Source organism: Apodemus sylvaticus, chromosome 20 (genome assembly GCF_947179515.1).
Source record: "Apodemus sylvaticus chromosome 20, mApoSyl1.1, whole genome shotgun sequence".
Lineage (NCBI taxonomy): Eukaryota > Metazoa > Chordata > Mammalia > Rodentia > Muridae > Apodemus > Apodemus sylvaticus.
Genome location: NC_067491.1, coordinates 3,981,838 through 4,008,237, shown reverse-complemented (window position 1 = coordinate 4,008,237; position 26,400 = coordinate 3,981,838). Strand labels below are relative to the sequence as shown.

Here is a 26,400-nt window from a genome sequence, read left to right as displayed (position 1 = left end):
CACCAATCATAAAAATAATGGACATGTTATTAAATGAACATAAAAAGATAAAGTCTGTTCATTTTTTAGTAGAAAACAAAATGAATAAACATTACTTAAAACATGAAAAAAATAACGATATTTTAAAAACAACAACAAAAGAATTCAATGGTAGCCTTATAACATTGAGAAAGGGATAACTTTTATAAGGTTTGTCCTAGGGTTTCTATTCCTGCACAAACATCATGACAAAGAAGCAAGTTGGGGAGGAAAGGGTTTATTCAGCTTACACTTCCACATTGCTTTTCATCCCCAAAGGCTGTACAGAGCCATATTGGGGCAGTCATGCACTTGGTTGGAGTTTGACATTGGTCCAAGACAATCCCTGGTTTCAGGCAGGAATCTGCAGTTAGGACATAATAGGGAAGTAGGTTAAAGCAGGAATTTTTATCCTAGGGTGGAGAAGCTCAGTGAAGGTTAAACTCTTTGTTCCTCCAGGTCTAGGAATTCCTGAATTAAGCAGGTGACTCACCCAGCTGCCAGAGCAGTCAAGACAAGGACCTCCAAGAGAAGCTAGACAACTTCCACCGGAACTCAGCCCAGAGTCTGGGGGGGAAGGGTTTGCCCAAACTGTTAAAAGGTCTGACCGCCATTAACGTTTCCGGCCTTGATCAGTGAATATTGTCTTGGTCCTCCTTTCTTTTCGCCCCTTCCCCATCCATCCCTCAGCTTCTATTCCAGCAACCCAGTTCCTAACAGCTGCAGGCAGCTATGGAATCCAACAAAAGGCAGTCAGGACAGGAACTCACACAGGGCAGGAACATGGAGGCAGGAGCTGATGCAGAGGCCATGGAGGGGGGCTGCTTTCTAGCTTGCTCTCTATTTCATGTTCAGCCTGTTTTATAGAACCCAGGAGCACCAGCCCAGGGATGGCACCATCAACAACGGGCTGGGCCCTCCCCCCTTGATCACTAATTGAGAAAATGCCTTACAGGTGGATCTCAAGGAGGCATTTCCTCAAGGGAAGCTCCTTTCTTTGTGATAACTCCAGCTTGTGTCAAGTTGACACACAAAACCAGCCAGTCCAAGGTTTTTCATGATATTGTTTTCTTTCTTTTATTTTTCAATCTTTGTGACTTTCATACATACACAATGCACTGTGATCATATTCATCTCTTAAAACATTACCTCATCACACTACTACTGACCTCCTACTTCCTCCTCAATGTTTCCTGTCTAGTTTCATATCTTTCGGATTTTTGGTGAGTCTTGTATAGTGTCTTAGTCAGGGTTTCTATTCCTGCACAAACATCATGACCAAGAAGCAAGTTGGGGAGGAAAAGGTTTATTCAGCTTACACTTCTGCATTGCTGTTCATCACTAAAGGAAGTCAGGACTGGGACTCAAGCAGGTCAGGAAGCAGGAGCTGATGCAGAGGCCATGGAGGGATGTTTCTTACTGGTTTGCTTCCCCTGACTTGCTCAGCCTGCCCTCTCTCTCTCTCTCTTTGTTCTGAATTTGCATTTTTCTTTTTTTTAAATATTTTTATTTTCTATATTCTTTGTTTACATTCCAAATGATTTCCCCTTTCCCAGATCCCCCATCCCCATATGTCCCATAAACCTTCTTCTCTCCACCCATTCTCCAATCACCTCTCTCCTTTTTCTCTGTCCTGATACTCCCCTCCAACGCTAGGTCAGTCCTTTCCAGGATCAGGACCCTCTCCATACTTCTTCATGGGAGTCATTTGTTATGCTATTTGTGCCTTAGCCTGCTCTCTTATAGAAACCAAGAATACCAGCCCAGAGGTAGTACCACTCACAAGGGGCCCTCCCCACTTGATCACTAATTGAGAAGATGCTCCACAGCTGGATCTCATGGAGGCACTTCCCCAACTGAAGCTACATTCTCTGTGATAACTCCAGCCTGTGTCAAGTTGACATACAAAACCAGCTGCCACTGCTCTGTGTTCATGCACAACAGTCATGCCGGAACCAGAAGACCGCGCTCCACAGAATTCCTTTCATGTTACAGCTGCTACAGTCTTTCTGTCCCTTCTTCTGTGTTGTTCCCTGTGTAGGAGGTAATACATGTGTACTATTTACTCTTTTTTCTTTTTCTTTTTTATATTTATTTATTTATTATATGTAAGTACACTGTAGCTGTCTTCAGACACTCCAGAAGAGGGCATCAGATCTCCTTACAGATGGTTGTGAGACTTACCATGTGATTGCTGGGATTTGAACTCAGGACATTTGGAAGAACAGCTGGTGCTTTTAACCACTGAGCCATCTCTCTAGATCCATACTATTTACTCTTAAGGACTCAAAAATCATTTATTTTTAGCACTCTGTTTAATTGTAAATCTTTGTATTACCCACCACTCACCTCAAAAAGAAGCTTCTGTAATCAAGGATAAGAGTATAAAATTACACACTTAGAAGACAGCTTGGTCATATGCGCATTTAGTAAAACATCAGTAGCAAATCCCTCCTAGGAGTTGTGACACCTTAACTGTAAGCTTTTGTTGATTAAGTATGTATCCCCTACCACAGCATCTCAGCTAGAATTAGAAAATAGTTGATTACCTTAAAAACAGTCACAGCAGTATTGCAGCTGTGGGAACATCTTGCCCATCTCACAGAATAGTTGCGTTTTGGGTTTATAGTCTAGAAAGGCTGTTGATGAATTTTTCTTCCCAGAAGTCTGACTAGGAGGACTATGAACACTAGCCAAAATGGAGGATTAGTTTGGTTCCAGCTTGATTTCTCTGCATGCCGTTTGCAAAGCGTGTGGTATCAAGAGCTATAGCAGCAGACTTTACTGTTTTGGGAGCCTCTAGAGGACTCTGTTGAATTAATTAAAATAATTATTAAATCCCATCTCGGGGTTCAATACTCACCTCAATTGTCTAGGATCCCAAATGAAACACACACACACACACACACACCACACACACACACACACACACACACACACACACACACACCGCACAGCCTTTATATTTTAATATACCTTAAGCAGCACAATAGCTGGGCGACTGCCTAGCTTCTGTGCCACTGGAATCTACTTCCCACTGATAATTCTGAGTCACCACTTTCTAAATTCTATGTTCCATCTTGGCTGCTCTTACCTCCAATTAGTCCAGGCCATGATTCTTGGCCCAGAGCCCAGGGCACTCTCCTTGCTTCGCTACCCCATGTTTCCCCCCTCTCCACACTCTCCTGGCATGTTGGATTTCTTCTTTCTGTCCTCTGGTCCTAAGCTCAGGAAACTTTAAAATCCTACCTCTGTCTGTCCTCCCCAGCTATTGGCTGCTGGCATCTTTATGTACTCACCAGAACCAATCAGGAGTAGGTTCCCAGAAGCTACGTGCAGATCCTCTTGTGCAAACAATTTTTTGGGAACATAATTAGCATTCATAATATAAGCAGCTATAAGGACTCTATAGGCAACAGCTCATAGGGAAGTAGGCAGCTGGCACTGGAATACCCTACCTCCCAATCTATAGCCTCTGGGAGGAGCAAGATATCTCCATTTGAAATAAAAATTAGGATTTTTTTTATTAGCTTATACAGAAGTGTGCAGTTTTTCATCTATCCTGAGTTTTGGCTGACTCTCTCCCAAATCCTAATTTTTGGTATACCTCTTTTCATCTTCATTTAGACTTTTCTACCCCACTGCATTAACCCATACATACTTTTTGTTCCTCATAAAAACTTGGTTTATTTGAAGCATTTCTCACTAGTTAGGCTACAGAACACTTACAGTGAATTAATTGCCATCCAGAGAGAGGAAACTCCTCTCGGGTAAAGTTTCACTTTTGTAAAAAGTCAAACACTTGATTTCAGTAAGGAAAATAATGTACAATGAAGCAGTCCAATCATGGAGGTCAGCTGCTGTATCTTTTCTTGAGTTCCTCATCAGAATCCTCCTTCAATTCTGATTTTTCCTTTTTTTAAAAAAAATTTTTTTATTTATTTTCTATATTCTTTGTTTACATTCTAGAAGCCTTCCCCTTTCCCAGTCCCCACCCCCATATGTTCCATAAGTCCTCTTCTCTCCATCCATTCTCCTGTCTTTCCCCCTCCCTTTTCTCTGTCCTGGTACTCCTCTACTATGCTGGATCAAGCCTTTCCAGGATTAGGGCCCTCTTCTTCCTTCTTCATGGGAATCATTTGATATGCTAATTGTATCTTCAGTATTCAGAGCTTCAGGACTAATTAATATCCACTTATCAATGATTGCATTCCATGTGTATTCTTTTGTGATTGCTTTATCTCGCTTAGGATGATATTTTCCATTTCCATCAATTTGCCTAAAAATTCATGAATTCATTGTTTTTAATTGCTGAATAGTACTCCATTGTGTATATATACCACATTTTCTGTATCCATTCCTCTATTGAGGGATATATGGGTTCTTTCTAGCTTCTGGCTATTATACGTAAGGCTGCTATGAACTTAGTGGAGCATGTGTCCTTATTGCATGCTGGAGAATGCTCTGGGTATATGCCCAGGAGAGGTATAGCAGGTTCCTCCGGAAGTGTCATGCCCAGTTTTCTGAGGAACCGCCAGACTGATTTCCAGAGTGGTTGTACCATCTTACAATCCCACCAGCAGTGAAGGAGTGTTCCTCCTTCTCCATATCCTCGCCAACACCTGCTGTCTCCTGAGTTTTTAACCTTAGCCATTCTGACTGGTGTGAGGTGAAATCTCAGGGTTGTTTTGATCTGCATTTCCCTAATGGCTAATGATGTTGAGCATTTCTTAAGGTGCTTCTCAGCCATCTGAATTTCTTTAGGCGAAAATTCTTTGTTTAGGTCTGTACCCCATTTTTTAAATAGGGTTATTTGGTTCCCTGGGGTCTAACTTCTTGAGTTCTTTGTATATATTGCATATTAGCCCTCTATCGGATGTAGGGTTGGTGAAGACTTTTCCCAATTTGTTGGTTGCCATTTTGTCCTTTTGACGGTGTCCTTTCCCTTACAGAAACTTTGTAATTTTATGAGGTCCCATTTGTCAATTCTTGATCTTAGAGCATATGCTATTGGTATTCTGTTCAGGAACTTTTCCCCTGTACTGATGTCCTCAAGGGTCTTCCCCAGTTTCTTTTCTATTAGTTTCAGTGCGTCTGGTTTTATGTGGAGGTCCTTGATCCACTTGGAGCTGAGCTTAGTACAAGGAGATAAGAATGGATCAATTCACATTCTCCTGCATGCTGACCTCCAGTTGAGCCAGCACCATTTGTTGAAAAGGCTATCTTTTTTTCCACTGGATGCTTTCAGCTCCTTTGTCGAAGATCAAGTGACCATAGGTGTGTGGATTCATTTCTGGGTCTTCAATCCTATTCCATTGGTTCACTTGTCTGTCACTGTGCCAATACCATGCAGTTTTTAACACTATTGCTCTGGAGTATTGCTTTAGGTCTGGGATAGTAATTCCCCCAGAAGTTCTTTTACTGTGGAGAATAGTTTTAGCTATCCTGGGTTTTTTGTTATTCCAGATAAATTTGAGAATTACTTTTTCCAATTCTGTGAAGAACTGAGTTGGGATTTTGATGGGGATTGCATTGAATCTGTAGATTGTTTTTGGCAAAATGGCCATTTTAACTATATTAATCCTGCCAATCCAGGAGCATGGCAGATTTTTCCATTTTCTGAGGTCTTCTTCGATTTCCTTCTTCAGAGACCTGAAGTTCTTGTCGTAAAGATCTTTCACTTGTTTTGTTAGAGTAACACCAAGATACTTTATATTGTTTGTGGCTATTGTGAAGGGTGTCATTTCCCTAACTTCTTTCTCAGTCTGCTTATCCTTTGAGTATAGGAAGGCAACTGATTTGCTTGAGTTGATTTTATAACCTGCCACTTTGCTGAAGTTGTTTATCAGCTGTAGGAGTTGTCTGGTGGAGGTTTTTGGGTCACTTAAGTATACTATCATGTCATCTGCAAATAGTGATAATTTTACTTCTTCCTTACCAATTTGTATACCTTTGACCTCCTTATGTTGTTTAATTGCTCTAGCTAGGACTTCAAGTACTATTTTGAAAAGATATGGAGGGAGGGGACAGCCTTGTCTAGTCCCCAATTTTAGTGGGATTGCTTCAAGTTTCTCTCCATTTAGTTTGATGTTGGCTACCGGTTTGCTGTATATTGCTTTAATTATGTTTAGGTATGGGCCTTGAATTTCTGTTCTTTCCAAGACTTTTAGCATGAAAGGATGCTGAATTTTGTCAACTGCCTTTTCAGCATCTAATGAAATGATCATATGGATTTTTTCTTTGAGTTTGTTTATGTAGTGGATTGTATTGATGGATTTCTGTATATTAGACCATCCCTGCATCCCTGGGATGAAGCCCACTTGATCGTGGTGGATGATCATTTTGATGTGTTCTTGGATACGGTTGGCAAGAATTTTATTGAGTATTTTTGCATTGATATTCATAAGGGAAATTGGCCTGAAGTTCTCTTTCTTTGTTGGATCTTTGTGTGGTTTTGGTATCAGTATAACTGTGGCTTCGTAGAACGAGTTGGGTAGTGTTCCTTCTGTTTCTATTTTGTGGAATAGTTTGAAGAGTATTGGTGTTAGGTCTTCTTTGAAGGTCTGATAGAATTCTGCACTGAAGCCATCTGGTCCCATGCTTTTTTTGCTTGAGAGACTTTCTATGACCCCTCTTATTTCTTTAGGGGTTATGGGACTGTTTAAATGATCTATTTGATCCTGATTTAATTTTGGTGTTTGGCATCTGTCTAGGAAATTGTCCATTTCCTCCAGATTCTCCAGTTGTGTTGAGTTTAGGCTTTGGTAGTAAGATCTGATGATTTTTTGAATTTCCTCAGTTTCTGTTGTAATATCTCCCTTTTCATTTCTAATTTTGTTAATCTGGATACTGTCTCTGTGCCCTTTGGTTAGTCAGGCTAAGGGTTTATCTATCTTGTTGATTTTCTCAAAGAACCAGCTCCTGGATTCATTGATTCTTTGTATGGTTCTCTTAGTTTCTATTTGATTGATTTCAGCCCTGAGTTTGATGATTTCCCACCTTCTACTCCTCCTTCTTTTTGCTCCAGGGCTTTCAGGTGTGTCATTAAGCTGCTAGTGTATGCTCTCTCCATTTTCTTTTTGGAGGCACTCAGGGCTATGAGTTTTTCTCTTAGCACTGCTTTCATTGTGTCCCATAGATTTGGGTATGTTGTGTCTTCATTTTCATTAAATTATAAAAAGTCTTTGATATCTTTCTTTATTTCTTCCTTGACCAAGGTATCATTGAGTAGAGTGTTGTTCAGTTTCCATGTGTATGTGGGCTTTCCATTGTTTTTGTTGCTATTGAAGACCACTTTTATTCCATAGTGATCTGATAGGAGGCATGGGATTAGTTAGATCTTTTTATATTTGTTGAGGTCTGTCTTGTGACCAATTATATGGTCGATTTTGGAGAAGGTACCATGAGGTGCTGAGAAAAAAGGTATATTCTTTTGCTTTAGGGTGAAATGTTCTATATATATCTGTTAAATCTAATTGGCCCAAAGCTTCAATTAGTTTCACTGTGTCCCTGTTTAGTTTCTGTTTTCCTGATCGGTCTATTGAGGAAAGTGCAGTGTTGAAGTAACCCACAATTATTGTGTTAGGTGCAATGTGTGCTTTGAGCTTTAGTAAAGTTTCTTTTATGAATGAAGGTGCCTTTGCATTTGGAGCATAGATGTTCAGGATTGAGAGTTCTTCTTGGTCTGTTTTTCCTTTGACCACCAAGAAGTGTCCCTCAGTGTCTCTTTTGATGACTTTAGGTTGAAAGTCAATTTTATTTGATATTAGAATGGCTACTCCGGTTTGTTTCCTGAGACCATTTGCTTCTAAAATTGTCTTCCAGCCTTTTACTCTAAGGTAGTGTTTGTCTTTGACCCTGAGGTGTTTTTCCTGTATGCAGCAAAATGTGGGATCCTTTTTACGTATCCAGTCTGTTAGTCTATGTCTTTTTATTGGGGAATTGAGTCCACTGATATTAAGAGATATTAATGAATAGTGATTATTACTTCCTGTCATTTTTGATGTTATCTTTTATATTTGATTTGTTATCTTCTTTTGGTTTTGATGAAACAAACCCCTTGCATTTTCCAGGGTGAAGTTTCCCTCCTTGTATTGGTGTTTTCTTCCTATTATTCTTTGTAGGGCTGGGTTTGTGGTAAGATATTGGGTGAACTTGGTTTTGTCGTGGAATATCTTGGTTTCCCCATCTATGGTGATTGAGAGTTTTGCCGGGCATAGAAGTTTTGGCTGACATTTGTGTTCTTTTAGAGTCTGCATGAGATCTTCCCAGGATCTTCTAGCTTTCATAGTCTCAGGTGAGAAGTCTGGTGTGATTCTGATAGGTCTTCCTTTATATGTTACTTGGCCTCTTTCTCTTACTGCCTTTAATATTCTTTCTTTCTTTAGTACTTTTGGAGTTTTGATTATGATGTGACAGGAGGTATTTCTGTTCTGGTCCAGTCTGTTTGGAGTTCTGTAGGCTTCTTGTATGTTCATGGGCATCTCTCTCTTTAGATTAGGGAAGTTTTCTTCCATAATTTTATTGAAGATATTTGCTGGCCCTTTAAGTTGTAAATCTTTGTTTTCATCTATGCCTATAATCTCTAGGTTTGGCCTTCTCAATGTGTCCTGGATTTCCTGGATGTTTTGGGTTACAAGATTTTTGCATTTTGCATTTTCTTTGACCATTGAGTCCATGGTTTCTATGGTATCTTTGGCATCTGAGATTCTTTCTTCTATCTCTTGTATTCTGTTGTTGATATTTGCATCTATGGTCCATGATTTCTTCCCAAGGTTTTCTATCTCCAACGTTGTCTCTCTTTGTGATTTCTTAGTTGTTTCTACTTCTGTTTTTAGATCCTGGATGTTTTTGCTCAGTTCCTTCACTTGCTTGTTTGTGTTTTCCTGTAATTCTTTGAGAGATTTTTTTTTTAAAGATTTATTTATTATTATATGTAAGTACACTGAAGCTGTTTTCAGACACATCAGAAGAGGGTGTCAGATCTCATTACGAATGGTTGTTAGCCACCATGTGGTTGCTGGGATTTGAACTCAGGACCTTCAGAAGAGCAGTTAGTGCTCTTAACCACTGAGCCATCTCTCTAGCCCTCTTTGAGAGATTTTTGTGTTTCTTCTTTCATGACTTCTGTCTGTTGATCAAATTTCTCTTGTACTTTTTAAAGTGATTTTTGCATTTCCTCCTTATTGGCTACTATCGTTTGACCCATATTCTCCTGAATTTCTTTAAGTGCCTTTTGTGTTTCCCTTGTAAGGTCTTCTAGCTTTTGATCATTTTTTTCCTGAAATTCTTTAAGAGATTTATTTATGTCCTTCATGTGTTCTTGTAACATCATCACAACCAGTGATTTTACATCCAAGTCTTGCTTTTCTGGTGTGTTGGGGTATCCAGGACTTACTATTAAAGGAGAATTGGGTTCAGATGCTGCCATATTGCCTTGATTTCTGTTAGTAACGTTCCTACATTTGTCTTTTGCCATCTAGATCTCACTGGTGTTAGTTGGTCTTGTTGTCATTGCAGGACTCACCCTTGCAAGATGTGTCCCTGCAGCCTGCCTCCAGATGAACCGCTGGCCCTCTGCACTGCTTGGGGATGGGAGCGTGGCCCAGGCTGCTTCTGATCCAGCCGTGGCAACTGGAAGGCTCCCGCCAGAGGCCTCCGGATGCCAGAGGGATTCACCTGAGCAAGGTGCCTCCCCCCCTGATTTTTCTAAGTGATTGAATAATACATTTGTGAGCTTTCTCTCAGGTCCTGACATAAACATCACTGCCATGCCAAACCTCAGGTGAGAATATCTTTCTAAGACTTCAAAGATGAGCACTGGCTTCTCCTTCTCAATGTAAAAGTTTTGTGAAATTTTACTGATTTGATTGAATACATGTGGATCTTGGTTTTTCTGAAACAACTTCGGATATAAAGATGGTTCGATTTTCTTTACATACTGAGACAGCATCTCTGGGGAACTTCTCAACTGTCTGAAATCAGACTGGAGCTGGAAGGAGTTGGCAGGAACTGGAGGCAAAACCACAGTGGCCAACTGACCTGGGTCTGCTCTACCCCCACAGAGGCCTCACTCACAGGCTGATGCTCATCCTGCTTCACGTCCACCTGTGCTTGTGGGGCTGAAGTGCCACTGACTGCTTCTATTTTCAACACTTTAGCTCTTGGAGCACCCATGCGGGCAAAGAGGCCTCCTGGCTTGAATTCTTCTTGCTTCCAGTGCCCACAGACGCTGTTGCTTGATCACTCTTGGGGACAGTGGCAGAAGTGCATCAACAGTCTCTATCAAATTGCCGGTTTCTTCAATAAAATCCTTCTTGAATGCTTTAGGTGACCCACGACGATGAGGAGGATTGTCTACAGGCTTCACTGCATTGTGTCTCTGTGTGGAGTCAAGAAAGACATCATCCCAATGCCCTTTCTCAATTAATTCCTTTTTAATTCTGGAAAGCCCAGTCACTGCTTGTTTATTTCCAGGTTCCAGAAGTAAAACAGTTTCAAAATCTTGCTTGGCCTCACTGATCTTTCCCAAAAACTTTTTTGTGGTTCCTCTTCTCGCAAATGCTTTTGAATATGAGTCATCTAGTAAGATAGCTTGTGTGCGGTCTCTTTAAGCTTCTTCATACTTCTGAATCTTGAGACCGGCCATTGTTCTGTTAGCTGGGAGTAGGGCGTTGGTGCTGTCCGCTGCTGTCCCTCTGCTGTAGCATTCAGTTGCTTGTTCATATTTCTCCTCTTTGAAAAATTCATTGCCCAAGTCTTTCTCTGTGATGGCCCTCTGCCTTCTGCCACTGCTGATCTTCAGTGGGGTTTTTCCTTTGCTTCTTGAGTGCTGGGATTAAAGATGTGTGCTATCACACCAGGCAAGTTCTGGTTTTTTTCCTGGTGGGATTTCAAGACTATAGGCAGAGTCAGGCATAATGACACATGCACACTTTTTTTTTTTTTGCTTTTTTTTAATTGATATATTTTTTATTTGCATTTCAAATGATTTCCCCTTTTCTGGGTCCCCACTCCCTGCAAGTCCCATAAGCCGTCTTCCCTCCCCCTTTCCTCCATTTACCCCTTCCCGCTTCCCTGTTCTGGTATTCCCCTATACTCTTGCACTGAGTCTTTCCAGAACCAGGGGCCACTCCTCCATTCTTTTTGGACATCATTTAATATGTGGATTATGTCTTGGGTATTCAAAGTTTCTAGGCTAATATCCACTTATCAGTGAGTGCATACCATGATTGATCTTTTGAGACTGGGTTACCTCACTTAGTATGATGTTCTCCAGCTCCATCCATTTGTCTAAGAATTTCATGAATTCATTGTTTCTAATGGCTGAATAGTACTCCATTTTGTAAATACACCACATTTTTTTGGTATCCATTCCTCTGTTGAAGGACACCTGGGTTCTTTCCAGCTTCTGGCTACTACAAATAGGGCTGCTATGAACATAGTGGAGCATGTGTCCTTATTGCATACTGAAGAATCCTCTGGGTATATGCCCAAGAGTGGTATAACAGGGTCCTCAGGAAGTGTCATGCCCAGTTTTCTGAGGAACTGCCAGACTGATTTCCAAAGTGGTTGCACCATCTTGCAATCCCACCAGCAGTGGAGGAGTGTTCCTCTTTCTCCATCCTTGCCAAAACCTGCTGTCTCCTGAGTTTTTGACCTTAGCCATTCTGACTGGTGTGAGGTGAAATCTCAGGGTTGTTTTGATTTGCATTTCCCTAATGATTAATGATGTTGAACATTTCTTAAGGTGTTTCTCAGCTCTCCGAAGTTCTTCATGTGAAAATTCTTTGTTTAGCTCCGTACCCCACTTTTTAATGGGGTTATTTGGTTCTCTGGGTTCTACTTTCTTGAGTTCTTTATATATATTAGATATTAGCCCTCTGTCAGATTTAGGGTTGGTGAAGATCCTTTCCCAATCTGTTGGTTGACGTTTTGTCCTTTTGATGGTGTCCTTTGCTTTACAGAAACTTTGTAGTTTTATGAGGTCCCATTTGTCAATTCTTGATCTTAGAGCGTAAGCTATTGGTGTTCTATTCAGGTACTTTTCCCCTGTATCCATGTCCTCAAGGGTCTTCCCCAGTTTCTTTTCTATTAGTTTCAGTGTGTCAGGTTTTATGTGAAGGTCCGTGATCCATTTGGAGTTGAGCTTAGTACAAGGAGATAAGAATGGATCGATTTGCATTCTTCTGCATGCTGACCTCCAATTGAACCAGCACCATTTGTTGAAAAGACTATCTTTTTTCCACTGGATGCGTTCAGCTTAAAGGGATACAAATTGGAAAGGAAGAGTCAAACTATCACTATTTGCAGATGATATGATAGTATACTTAAGTGACCCTAAACACTCTACTAGAGAACTCCTACAGCTGATAAACAACTTCAGCAAAGTGGCTGGCTACAAAATCAATGCAAGCAAATCAGTAGCCTTTATATATTCAAAGGATAAGCAGACTGAGAAAGAAATTAGGGAAATGACTCCCTTCACAATAGCTACAAACAGCATAAAGTATCTTGGGGTGACTCTAACCAAACAAGTGAAAGACCTGTATGACAAGAACTTCAGATCTCTGAAGAAGGAAATCGAAGAAGATCTCAGAAAATGGAAAAAACTTCCATGCTTATGGATTGGCAGGATTAATATAGCTAAAATGGCTATCTTGCCAAAGGCAATCTACAGATTCAATGCTATCCCGATAAAAATCCCAACCCTGTTCTTCATAGAGCTGGAAAAAGCAATTCTCAAATTCATCTGGAATAACAAAAAACCCAGGATAGCTAAAACTATTCTCAACAGTAAAAGAACTTCAGGGGGATTCAGTATCCCAAACTTTAAACTTTACTACAGAGCAATAGTGATAAAAACTGCATGGTATTGGTACAATGTCAGGCAAGCGGATCAATGGAATAGGATTGAAGACCCAGAAATGAACCAACACACCTATGATCACTTGATCTTCGACAAAGGAGCTGAAAGCACACTTTTAATCCCAGCACTCAGGAGGCAGAGGCAAGATCTTTGAGTTCAAGGTCACTGGTCTACATAACAAGTTCCAGGCCAGCCACAGCTGTATATAATAGGATCTTATCTCAAACCAGAAGAGAAAAGGAAACTACAACTCCCACCAAAAAGGAAAAACAAAACAAAACAAAAACCCCAAAACAAAGAAACAACAACAACAAAAACTAACACAGGCTTGACATACAGCTCTTGCATGAGGCCCTACATTTGATTGATTCAGAGGAAGTGAGAGAAATCAGACACAGGAATGTAGCTTATTTTGGAGTGCCTGTCTAGCAAACACAAAACCTGGGTTTAGTCTCAGCCCCACAACTGGGCATGATGGGGCATGCGTATAAAGAAAGGTGGAGACAGCCGGAAGGCAAGCAGATCTCTGCTTGGTCTACAGAGGGAGCCTGGTCTACAGAGGGAGTTCCAATTATGGAGAGAGAGAGAGAGAGAGAGAGAGAGAGAGAGAGAGAGAGAGAGAGAGAGAGAGAGAGAGGAAGAGGAGGAAGAAGAGGAGGAGTACATCAAAGATACAATTAGATAAGGCAAAAGACCTCAGATTGAGGCTGCACAAGGCAACCCAATACCCAATAGGAGGAAAAGAGTCCCAAGAGTAGCCAGAAGAGTCAGAGGGACACTCATTTCTACTATTAGGAGTTTCACAAAACTACTAAGCTAACAGCCATAACATATATGCAGAGGAGTTGGTTCAAACTCTTGCAGGCTCATGATTACCTTTTCAGTTTTGGTGAGCCCATATGAACCCTGTTTAGTTGATTAAGTTGGACACATTTTCATGGTGTCCATCCTCTCTGACTCCTTCTTCTGTAGAATTCCCTGATGTCCGAGGGGAGGAACCTAATGGAGACCCTCCCCCCCCCATTTAGACTCTCCACATAATGTCTGGCTGTGGGTGTCTGCACCAGGTTCCCTCTGCTGCACTGGTGACAGCCTTTCTGATGACAACTGGACAAGGACCAACCTATGAGTATAGCAGAATATCACTAGGAATAATTTCATTGATTTTTTTTTTTTTTGCCTGACTAGTTCTCTGGGTTATCTACTCTCTCGTTTCTGACCATCCAGATAGCATAGGACGTGCACCCCATCTCCTTGTAGTGTGGACTTCAAGTTAAACCCAACATAGGTTGGCCACTCTGAAAGGTTCTGTGACACCATTGCTCCAGCAATTTTTGCAGTCAGGACATATTGTTGGTCAAGAGATTTGTGACTGGGTTGGTGTCCTGGTTTCTTGTTCCATAGCCTTCTGCCAAAGAGACTAGAATGTCAGGGTGAAGGTTCCATGTAGTCACCAGTCTGACCTCTCCAATGAGTTGTGTGGAAGTTCTTAGCAATGGGGCCTCAGTTTTGCAGAGAGTAGCTCTTTTTCCTAGTATCATCCTGGGTTGTTTAGGAAACTCCATGGGTCCTCCTTGGTCAATAGCTCAACTGAATGCAACCTGCTGCCATCACTGAAGCCTTGCTTGGCAACAAAAGATGACCATTTCAGACTCCATATCTTCCATTACTTCATATCCAAGGAGTTTTCACTATGGCCATCCTCATAGATTTCAAGAAGTTTTGACTATGGTAGGTTTCCATGCCTGCCTCCCCCCAAATGACCCCAGTTTCAGTTGCCTTTCCCTGAACTCTCTCCCTTAACTCCTTCCCCAACCTGATCCTTCCTGCTTCTGTCCTCACTCACCACCAGTCTACCCACAAAATTTATTCTATTTCCTCTTCCCAAAGAGATCCATACATCCTACTACTAGAGCCCCCCTTTTTACATAACTTCTCTGAGTCTATGGATTGCAGCTTGATTATCATTTACTTAACAGTTAATATCCACTTATGAGTACATACCATATTCTGGGTCTGGGTTACCACACTCAGGATAATTATCTTCTAGTTCCAATTACTTGCCTACAAATATCATGATGCCATTTTTTTTAAAGCAGGTGAATAATAATACATTGTGTAAATGTACCCAAAATTTCTTTATCCATTCTTCAGTTGAGAGATGTCTAGGTTGTTCTGGTTTCTGGCTATTATGAATAAAGCTGCTGTGAACATGGATGAACAAGTCTCCTTGTGTTATGATGGAGCCTCTTTTGGCTATATGCCCTAAGGTGGTATAGCTTTGTCTTGAGGTAGATTGAGTTCCAGCATTCTGGGTTAGGAAATCTGTGGAACATTTTTGTGTAATAAAATCTCATCATGTCTGTATTTGTATACTGTATAAAATACAATAAAGTACATAAAAAACAATAAAATATCTGAATGTGTCATTATGTAATACATATAAACAGTTTGGTGTAATATATAGTATCTTCTTTACATTAAACAAAAGATTTGAAGAAAATGTGTAGCTGTTAGGGTAGGGCAAGGATAGGTCTCTGTGGCTCTGTATCTCACATGATGGAGCAAGTATCAGTCTTGAAATTATAAAATAAAAAACAAGAACAAGATACAATCCTAACTTTTGGAGATATCGATGCAATGTTCCTTTAGTTCTCAATTCTTTTTCTGTACTTGCAGAACTTATTAATTATAAAATATCAGTAAGACTGCCAAAGAGGAGAACATGGTAGGGCAGTTTAGTCCTGGGTTTAACTAATCCCAAATGAATTGAGAATAAATTATCTCCTGTGCATAGACTGAGTCCATGCACTCATTAAGAAAATTGCTTGACCAAAGGGAAGCCAGGTTGGATGTTATCAGTTGATTGGTACACTTTTCATCTCTGTCTCTCTATATTGTGTGGTTTTCAAGAAAGATGAGTCATGATGTCACCTCATCCATGTCTTGAACTTCTGGTTGCACCCTTCTTGTCTTTAGTTGAGTGTGTCAGGGATTTATAGACGGTCCAGAAAAGGTAAAGTTATATTTATGTTTGTGCAGTTTTTAATTTTATCTTATCTAAAGACCTTCAATTCACTTTCTTTGTCTTAAAAAAAAACACCAGTTGCTTCATTTTCTTAAAGAATTAAAAAAAAAGAATCCAAAGATGACTATAGTATATTTATAGCACACCCAGTTCCTGTGGAATGATAAAAATGATTAAAGATACATTTATTTTCATTTCTAAGTGAGGCTGTTAACAAACTTAGAAGGGTACATTCTCCATGTACCTTTTAGCATGGCAGGCTTCAGTGCAATATACAGAGGCAAGAGCAAATGTCAAAACTGTTTTCTAAAGAATATTACAAGTATGTTTATTTTTATGTTTTTAAGTGGCATGGAATTTAAGTCATGGCTGACTACTGTAGGGTTTTATATCTGAGTGATATTACCATATATTCCATATAGCGTGTTTCATATTTGTGAACAAATGCATCTTTATCACTGAAAGGTTTGATTTACTGGAAAAAGGAAGGATTCCCAAATTATTATTTGAATATTTTCATATGTTAATTTTACATTTTAGTATTTTTTAACTATTATGTAAACAATGTAACAGTTTTCTGTTGGTTTTGATGACATATTGATGGAAAAGATGTATATTCCTATAGAGAAAAAAACATGGAGACTCAGAAGACTAAAGTAGGAAGGTGAATAATACCATCATCAGCTTTAGTTCTTATGACTTGCTGTACTGCACAGCACAGGAACTAGTACAGCAACATTGATACCTCTGTGTTGTCTGTTAAATATCAGGAGAGAACAGGACTGACAGACAGAAGTCTTATAGCATACAGTGTAGAGCTCTGTGGTTTGAGAATGTCAATCCTTTTTTTTTTATTATTTGATATATTTTTATTTACATTTCAAATGATTTCCCCCTTTCTGGCCCCCCACTCCCCGAAAGTCACATAAGCCCCCTTTCCTCCCCCTTTTCTCCCATCCACCCCTTCCCACTTCCCTGTTCTGGTTTTGCCCTATACTGCTACAGTGAGTCTTTCCAGAACCAGGGGCCACTCCTCCGTTCTTGTACCTCATTTGATGTGTGGATTATGTTTTGGGTATTCCAATTGAGAAAGTCAATCCTATAGATAATTTTATTCTGATAATTCTTTGAGGAGGATGGCCCTATTATACTCTGAGATAAAAAAAATTGTATGAATTCCTTATGTCCTCAAGAAAGTTTAGATATCAAGTCACAAATAAACTAAGTAAAAAAATGTTAAAATAACACGTGTTTCTGAATTCATAGAAAATAGTTATTGATACCTGGCTCTGTTTAGTTATTTTTCCTGGTCCATGTTTTAATTGTCACAAATCAAAATTTATTTTTATTTATATTTTTAATATTTATGTATTTCTGTATTTATTTATTTAATGTAGTGAATACACTGTAGCTTTCTTCACACACATCAGAAGAGTGCATTGGATCCCATTACAGATGGTTGTGAGTCACCATGTGGTTTCTGGGAATTGAACTCAGGACCTCTGGAAGAGCAGTCTTAACCACTGAGCCACCTCTCCAGCCCAACTTATTTGTTTTTGGCTTGTTTTATTTTGTTTGATTGTTCGAGACAGAGTCTCTTTGTGTAAGCCTGGGTGTCCTAGAACTAGTTCTGTAGGCCAGGCTGGCCTGGAACTCATAGAGATTGTCCTCTTTTTGCCACCTGAGTGCTGGGATTAAATGCTTGTAGTACCATCACCCAGCTTTATTTGTTTTTATAATAAAAGAAAATCTGGTCTCACTTTTGGTATTTGCAAACACATTTACTTCCTTGGCCATTTAAAAACAATCCACACTGGCTGGAGAGCTGGCTCAGCCACTAAAGGCTGGGCGCATAGCAAAAAATTATAAAAACAACACATAAGGTTAAAAATAACCGTGACAGCATGTAGGTTTAGCAAATATGTTTGTGTTTCTACCAATAAACTAAAGAAGTTTTAAAGTAGTATTAGAATTGAAATCAAATGTTATATATTCAGTCTAGAAAGCATATAACATGTGAAGTCAGAAAACTTGTTTCATATTGGAAATGAAGATATTATTAAAATATTGTTACATAAATCTATAGTTCAAAGGTACCCTACATGTATAGAAATTATGACTGTATATAGAGTTTTCTGTATAATTGTTGAAGGGGCTTTGTATATCCCCTTACAAATATTTTTCCATTTAACGAGATGATTTCTGGTTAATAGGAATGAACAGCCATTATTTCACTTCATTGGATATTGTAATATCAACATTTAAACTTCAATTTTCTTCAACTAATTTTTTTTTTTGGTTTTTCAAGACAGGGTTTCTCTGTGTAGCCCTGGCTGTCTTGGAACTCACACTGTAGACCAGGCTGGCCTCGAACTCAGAAATCCGCCTGCCTCTGCCTCCCAGAGTGCTGGGATTAAAGGTGTGCTCCTCCATCGCCTGGCTTAAATTTTTTAATTAACAGATTTTTGGGCAATACACTAGCATGAAAAACCACTCTGTGATCACTGAGTTTGTGCTCTTGGGCATATCAGACACACCAGAGGTTCAGGTTGTGATTTTTATCTTTTTATTCCTTGCTTACATATTGAGTGTGTGTGGAAACCTAAGCATCATCACTCTCACCTTGCTGGACTCCCAGTTAAAGACTCCTATGTACTTTTTCCTCCGGAATTTCTCCTTCTTAGAAATCATCTTCACCAGTGTTTCCATCCCTAGATTTTTGGGCTCAATAATTACTAAAGTCAAGTCAATCTCTTATAACAACTGTTTGGCTCAGTTATTTTTCTTCATCTCCATGGGAGTGTCTGAGTTCTTTCTTCTAACCGCCATGTCTTACGATCGCTATGTGGCCATCTGCAAGCCACTGCACTACACCCTCATCATGAATCAGAAAGTCTGCACCGTCCTTGTCCTCGCCTCATGGCTGGGAGGATTCCTGACCATCTTCCCACTGCTCATGCTATTCCTCAAGTTAGATTTTTGTGCTTCGAATGTCATCGATCACTTCTGCTGTGACTACTTCCCCATGCTACAGCTCTCCTGCTCAGACACGTGGTTTTTAGAGACAATCGGCTTCTACTTTGCGTTTATTACTCTGCTGTTCACCCTGGCCCTAGTGATCTTGTCCTACATCTGCATCATCAGCACCATTCTGAGGTTCCCATCGGCCAGCCAGAGGAAAAAGGCTTTCTCCACCTGCTCCTCTCACATGATTGTCATCTCCATCTCTTATGGCAGCTGCATTTTCATGTATGTCAAACCTTCTGCAAATGAAAGAGCATCGCTGACCAAAGGGGTGGCTGTTCTCAATACTTCAATTGCTCCCATGCTGAACCCTTTTATTTACACCTTGAGAAATCAGCAGGTAAAACAAGCCTTCAAGGATTTGATTAACAAAGTAATGTTTAATAGAAACAAATGAACACACTGGTTAACATAAATGTCATTGTGCCCCTTCAAAAATGGAGGAATCATTAGGGTGATAACCACTGCTCTAGACGACTGGGACAAATAACACTTTGTGTTTCCTACCTGCGGTCTTTATTTCAAATGAAGTTTGAGTTCTTAAGCGAGAAGGATTTTAATATGTCTAATCAAATATTACTTTCACAACTAAACCAAAAGTTAATTCACACATCAGTATTTTAAGAAATTGAAGAATAGCTTTATAAGTATGCATGATATAACTATATATAATATGTAATTATGTTATATATTATACAATGCTTATCTTGTAGCAAGATATAATAGCTTTCTATATACATATTTCATACATGAATGTAAGTTATATAAAATAGATGTTGTAAAAAGGAGGAACCAAGCTTTAATTATATTATGAGTACCTTGGCTTTAGCTTCTTAAAAAAGTATTTTGTATGTATGGATATTTTGCCTGCTTGTATACCTGTGTACATTGCTGGGTATCTATTGCAAACCTTGTATCCACAGAGTCCAGAAAAGGGCATTGGGTCTCCTGGAAGTGGAGTAGCTGAAGGCTGTGAGCCATTATGTTGGTGCTGTGAATTACACCAGTGTATTCAGAGAGAACAGAGCCTCCTCTCTAATCCCTGAACTTTCTTTGTGATTTGAAAGTAACCATGTTATGTTTCCCTTTAAAACTGTGTGAGTATTGTGTGCTGTTTACTCAGTGTTGAAACATTCCATCATTGAGGAGGTAGGATCACTGTAAAATGTCATGGAACATCTGACAGATACCCGTATTTTGGAATAAGAACCTGTTTTCATTGTATCTCTGTGTCCAAGCATTTGATGCTAATGGTAAAATTTGCTTACATTTGGTGTTATGTGCCTGTGTTATAGTCACACATGTACATATGTGTGAACGTGCGCGCCTGTGTGTTTGGAGGCCAGAGGACAGTACTGGCGTCTCCTTCTATCCCTCTTGCCTTGTTCCTTTGAGGAAGACTCTCACTGAACTTGCAGTTCAGCTAGGATCTCCATCAACAAGCCCAGTTGATTTTGTTTCTGTCCCCTTGTTTCAGTTTCCACTTGTTTCTCTTGCTTTCAGTTCTTGGGTTATAGGTAAGCAAGGGACTGTGCTCAGGCTTTATGTGGCTATTGATATCCAGACTCCTCCGCTCCTCATGATTGTACAGCAAGCACTCCTAACCACTGAGCATCTCTAAAGCCAAGTAGACTGCAAATTTATTAAAATAAATTAGTCCCCTGGGCAGGTGGAAGAGAAAAGATCATACATTAAGCATCTCACGCTACGTGGAATGTATGTAAAAACATGCCAAATAATTTTAAATGCCTTCTGTCTTACTCTCTTCCTTTTAAAGTTTTGCTTTTTCATCTCTTCAGCCAAATTAATACAAATACTTTCTATAAAATGGGAAAACTAAGATACAGAATCATTTCAGTCATAGTCATAAGCTGATACTATCACTACTATAGCCATTTTGGATGCTATAAAATTGCATGGATCATAATATATATCCATGTATTAAACATACAGAAGACTATAGAGATTCTGATTTCAGCCTTAATTTACTAGGTAACAGCTTAACTTATTTTTTTTCACTTTTTAAGATTTAACCTGTGTTTACAATGAATTATATCTACCCTCAGCTTCTCCAAATCACTTCTTCCCAACCTCACCATCCCATGTTTTGTTTGTTTGTTCATAAGCCACCTAGTGCTTCCCATATGTTTGTAGATGTGATGTCACCTTCTGGTATATGGGGAACTTACTAGTGCCTATATCCTCATAAAACAATGAATCTCTACTAAATAAACTATAAATGCTACTAAATATACAATGCCAATAGCTCCTCAGTAAGGGGAGGAGTCTGGAGAGCATCTGCTTTCTCTGTGCTGGAATTTTGATTGTTTTTATCTTGTATAGACCTTGTGCAGATCAGCACAGCTCCTGTGACCCCGTGAGTGTGGTAGACATGTTATGTCCAGCAGATGGTACTCATAGCATGCCTCCCGTCTTCTGGTTCTTACATTCTTTTTTCCCTTTTATTGGATATTTTCTTTATTTACATTTCAAATGTTATTGCCTCTCCAAGTCTTCCCTTGCGAACCTCCCTATCCCATTTCCCTTCCCCTACCTCTATGAGGTACTCCTCCACCCCGGGTGCTCCTCCACCTGCCCACTCTCCCCTTCCTGCCTTTCCACCTCTTCTTTCTTGGTGTTCAGTGAACCTTGATGGAGGGTGGATAAAAGAGATGACTATTTCTGTCTGAGCACCCTGTCACTCTCTGCACTTTGGCCAGTTCTGCATCTCTCCACTGACACTCACTCACTTACAAAAGAAGCTCTTCTGACAAAGACTAAGAACTTAATTCTATGGGTATAAACATAAACATTTAGAACAGAGGTTCTCAAAATAAGGGTCATTTGGGGATCAAATGATCCTTTCACAGGGGTTACCTAAGACCATTGGAAAATACAGAAATTTACATTATGATTCATAATGGTAGCAAAATTACAGTTATGAGGTAGTAAAAATATTCTTTTTTTTTGTAAAAAAACCTCTTATGGGTGGGTTCACCACAATGTGAGCCACTGTATTAAAGGGTCACAGCATTAGGAAGGCTGAGAAATCACTGATTTAGAAGGTACTTGATGGTGTGGCCATTTAAAACAACTTGGACCTATGACCTTCCTATCTATGGGTTTTTATCAAGGTTTACAGCAAAAATATATAATTTTGTCCTGTGAAGCAGGGCCCTAATCCATTCATAAACTGGTTACTTATCTCAAACAATCTTGCTGCTATTGCACACATGGACACATTTTTGTATAGTATACAGTATCACAGCATACAGTGTGTATCACTAGGTAAGGTCACCGATCTGTTTGCTCCCTAGCAGTCTATATAGAACTTTCCAGCACGATGAAAACTTGTAGCCAGAAGAAAATTCCCTGGGTGTCTTGAGATTGTTTTCTCTATTTCCTGCAGTGCCTGTAGTCAAGGTGTGATGTGTCCTCAGAGCTGGAATTCTCACCATGTATTATGTTGGATGACCAAGAGAAATGGTAATAGCCTGTTTAGTTATGTGGACTTTGGGGCTCACTCTTGTCAATAAATCACACACACACACACACACACACACACACACAGAGAGAGAGAGAGAGAGAGAGAGAGAGAGAGAGAGAGAGAGAGAGAGAGAGATCTGATGCCTTGTAGGGAAATTTTCATTTAACAATCAATGTCTTCTGGGAGTTTTATGGTCCACCTATGACTCTATTTGAATTCTTATTTGAAAGTTATATTTTAAAATTAATAGCATAACTTTTATCAAGGTAAGAAAATTACCTCAAACTATATTGTGAAATGATATATTAAAATTACATTGAATTGTATATTTTGTTTTAGTATATAAAAACTAGCTTCCTACTGATTAAAAGGTAGAAATTACTCTATGCCTGTGTTTAATTCAAGCACATGGTATAAAAGATTTTTTTAGAATAGATAATACACATTTTCATAGCAGATCTAAGATATTTGACATTTGATAGCTACATGAATTAGTGAATAGTACATAAGATCTCTGATACATAATGCCTAGTTTATGAATAATAATAAAAATGTTGAAAAGCCAAAGATTAAATTTGCAGTAATTAGAATAAACAGTACCTTTTATAAATTACAGCCACTGTGAACATCCTTCCCCAAGTTAAGAATTAATTCATTTGAAGGAAAAATTACAAAATCACTACAGCAATTTTTTTGGAGCCTGTATGCAACACTTACATAATGAACAATTATTTATATAATGTCACTGAATTCTCAGAAAATCTATTGAAATTATTCCATTAAAAAACCTGAAGACTAAGGAAATTAAGATTAAAATCCAACACCAGAAACCCCTTTAAATGCCTATTAGTGCGTTGATTGTTTGTCTCCTTAATGCAAAGTTCATGTGCTTATTTATTAATATTTTAATGACAATAGGTTTTTTTCTTACAACATATTCTTATCATGGTCCTCATTTCCTCTAAGATTTTTCCCTACTTTCCTGCTTATATAACTTCAGGCATTCTTTCTCTCTCTGCTTTGAAAACAAACAGGTCATCAAACCAACCAACCAACTACCCAACCAACCAACCAACCAAACAGCCAACCAACCAACCAACCAACCAACCAACCAACCAAACAACCAAACAAACAACCAACCAAACAAACAACCAATCAACCAATCATCCAACCAGAATAGAACAAAACTAACATTAAAAAAAAGAAACAGTTCAAGATACAAAGACAGACAGACACAGACAGACAGAGACACACACACCCCACTAAACACATGAATTTGGAAGCCATATTTAAATATCAAATTTGCAAAAAAAAAAAGTTCCACAAAAAGCTTTGAGATAAAATATCTCCAAAAATCATATTGAGTTCCTTTTTGTTGACCATTTACTGTAGGGCATGGTTCTTGCCCTTAGGTGTGGTTCATATAACCAATGATATTCCATCAGTGTAGATTTGTTTGTCCTTTGTGAGTGGTTGTCAAGTGGAGATAGCCTCTTGTTTAGGGATGGAGATCATGGCCACTTCTCTTCTCAGTCTGGCTAGGCTGTCTGTAGGCTCTGTTCATGCTGCCACAGTCTCTGCAAGTTTATATGTGTGTGTCAGCCTGCTGTGTCTTGAAGATGTTGTTTCCTTAGTGTCTTCCATCTATGCCAGCTCTTGTAATCTTTCTGTTTCCTTTTCTGCAGGGTTCCCAGAGCCTTGAGGAGAGAAGTTTGTTGGAGACATCTCATTAAAGATAGAGTGTTCCAAGGTCTCTTACTCTCTGCACATCACCCAGTTGTGGGTTTCTGTATCTGTTCTAATCTATTGTAGGCGGAATCTTCCTGAAGATGGCTGAGAAAGACTGGTCTTTGGGCATTGTATACAATAGGTGGGCAGCTGCTAAATGGAGAAAGTATGTCTTTAAAAATCACATGCAACAGGATATAGCAGGATACAGTTAGGAGTCATCACACTGCTATTGTCTAGCAGAGAAATAATAGTTGGCTTTCCTTTAGGGCTATGGCCTGTCTAGTCCTAGTTCCTTTGGCCATATGGGCAGTGTCAGTCATGGGTTCCATCTTGTGGAATTGGGCTTAAATCTAATCATATAGCAGGTGGTTAAGACCACAGCAGTGTCACCATTGAATCAGTGTATCATGTAGGCAGGTCACCACTGTAGAGCAAAGGGTTGATAGCTCTGTTAGTGTTTGCCTTTCTTCTCTGGTTGCACACAAAGTAACTTCCAGTTCCATGAAGACTAGTCTATAGGAGTGAAGGCTCTACTTAGGCATCAGTTTGGCTTCTCTGTGTTCAATGAGATATGCACATGTCTTCAGCATTATGGTTTCTCTTATCACGGCCAATCAGAGTAGTGGCCCTTGGGGCCACTGTCCTGGATTCTTACAGGTTTAGTAGACTTTGAATATGTTAGGTGGATTTTAGATCAGCTATAGGGATGATGAGAAGAAAAGATTTATTTGGGCATAAGGTCCCAGAGAGATAGGTGTCTATCAATACCACAGTGGAGAAACATGGCAGTTGAAGCATCAAGCAGAGAACACGTTGAAAGCCATAAGCAAGTTTCAGAAAATGAATAAGGGTACCTATCTCCTAGATTCTGAAACCTTGACTATATCCTCTAGTAACATACTTCCTCCAGTAAGTCCACACTTCCTAAATTACTTTAAACAGCACATCAAATGAAAACCAAATATTCAAATGCCTTAATAATGTAAATACCAAACTCTACTGCCTGACCCTTATAGGCTTTTGGCCATATTGCAATGCAAAATGTATTTAGCACAATTTCAAAAGTCTCTGTGGTCTTTCAAAGTCTCACCAATGTTTAAATGTCCCATGACCAAAGTCTTTTCTAAAACTCAAGGGGATCCTGTAACTGTAACCCCATGTAAAATAAAAGCATGTTGTGTTCTTCTAATGTGTGATGACACAGAGTATACATTACTATTTGAAAATGGAGATATGGGAACATAGTCAGGAGATGCCTTTCAAGAGCAAGATCAAAACCCAGCAGGCAGTGTCAAATTCTGTAGCATCATGTCCAATGTCAAAGGGCTGGAATAGCTCTACCCTTCCAGCTTTGTTGATTGCAATATACATTTTCTGTTGGGCTGATCCTACTTCCAGTGTGTAGTTTTCTTTCACAGATATTTATCTCATGCTTCTGGCTTCTCTATCATCTTAGGGTCCCAATGCAATCTGGGTTTCACTTCCCAGTGGTTTCTCAGGTCCTTTTCATGGGGTCTTCCTTGCTACACATTGCCTGGACCTATGGCTCTGTATTTGGCAGCTAGCCTGGTAAGGAGACTGAGCTTCTTGAATCACATTTACAGCATTTTCATTTGTCTTTCTATCTAGGATCAGTAAATTCTTAGTGATTTTCCTTATATAAGTTGGAAGCTTATATGAGTGAGATCTTTATTGCAATACAGATCAAACCTGTTCTTAAATTCTTTCTCTATCTCATCTCAAGCCTTATCTACAATATCAAGTTTCCTGGTTCTCTTTCTTTTTTTATACTGTATGTTTTGTATTTATTTCTGTCTTATTTGATATTTTTCATCTTAGTGCTACTTAAAAGTGGTCATTAATAACTAGGTAGTGAGTGGTAGTGTTAGAGTCCTGAAACATGTTTAGACAGGACAGGAATATAGAATGTCTGCCCAGGAATGATGTGGTTAATGAGAGGTGTCAGCCCAAGAGAGCGCCTATGTGGGATCCAGATGGTGATGCTATAGTGATGGCATTGCTAAAATCTTTAGGACTTACACCATACCAGTATATGCTCTTAATACTGGGATATTAATTACAAGATTTAATGCTTGTTATTTTGTGTTTTGAACTTGCAAGACTTGAATATATCAACATAATGATTTTTTTTGTTCCCTATTCTGTCTTACACTGGCAAAATCTAGTAATTCGTAAAATATCAGTAAGACTGTCAAAGAGGAGATCCTTTATGGACATTTTCAT

General features: G+C 39.3%; 1 protein-coding gene and 1 pseudogene across 1 annotated transcript; one reads left to right on the top strand and one right to left on the bottom strand.

Moving 5' to 3' along the window:
- Nucleotides 1-1,949: 1,949 nt before the first annotated feature.
- LOC127671286 (RNA polymerase II-associated protein 3-like) lies at nucleotides 1,950-16,332 on the bottom strand (annotated as a pseudogene).
- Nucleotides 16,333-18,396: 2,064 nt separating this feature from the next.
- On the top strand, nucleotides 18,397-19,335 carry LOC127671212 (olfactory receptor 6C3-like). The gene has a single exon (XM_052165943.1). It carries the CDS (start codon nucleotides 18,397-18,399, stop codon nucleotides 19,333-19,335), a length of 939 nt encoding a protein of 312 aa, XP_052021903.1.
- Nucleotides 19,336-26,400: the final 7,065 nt, after the last annotated feature.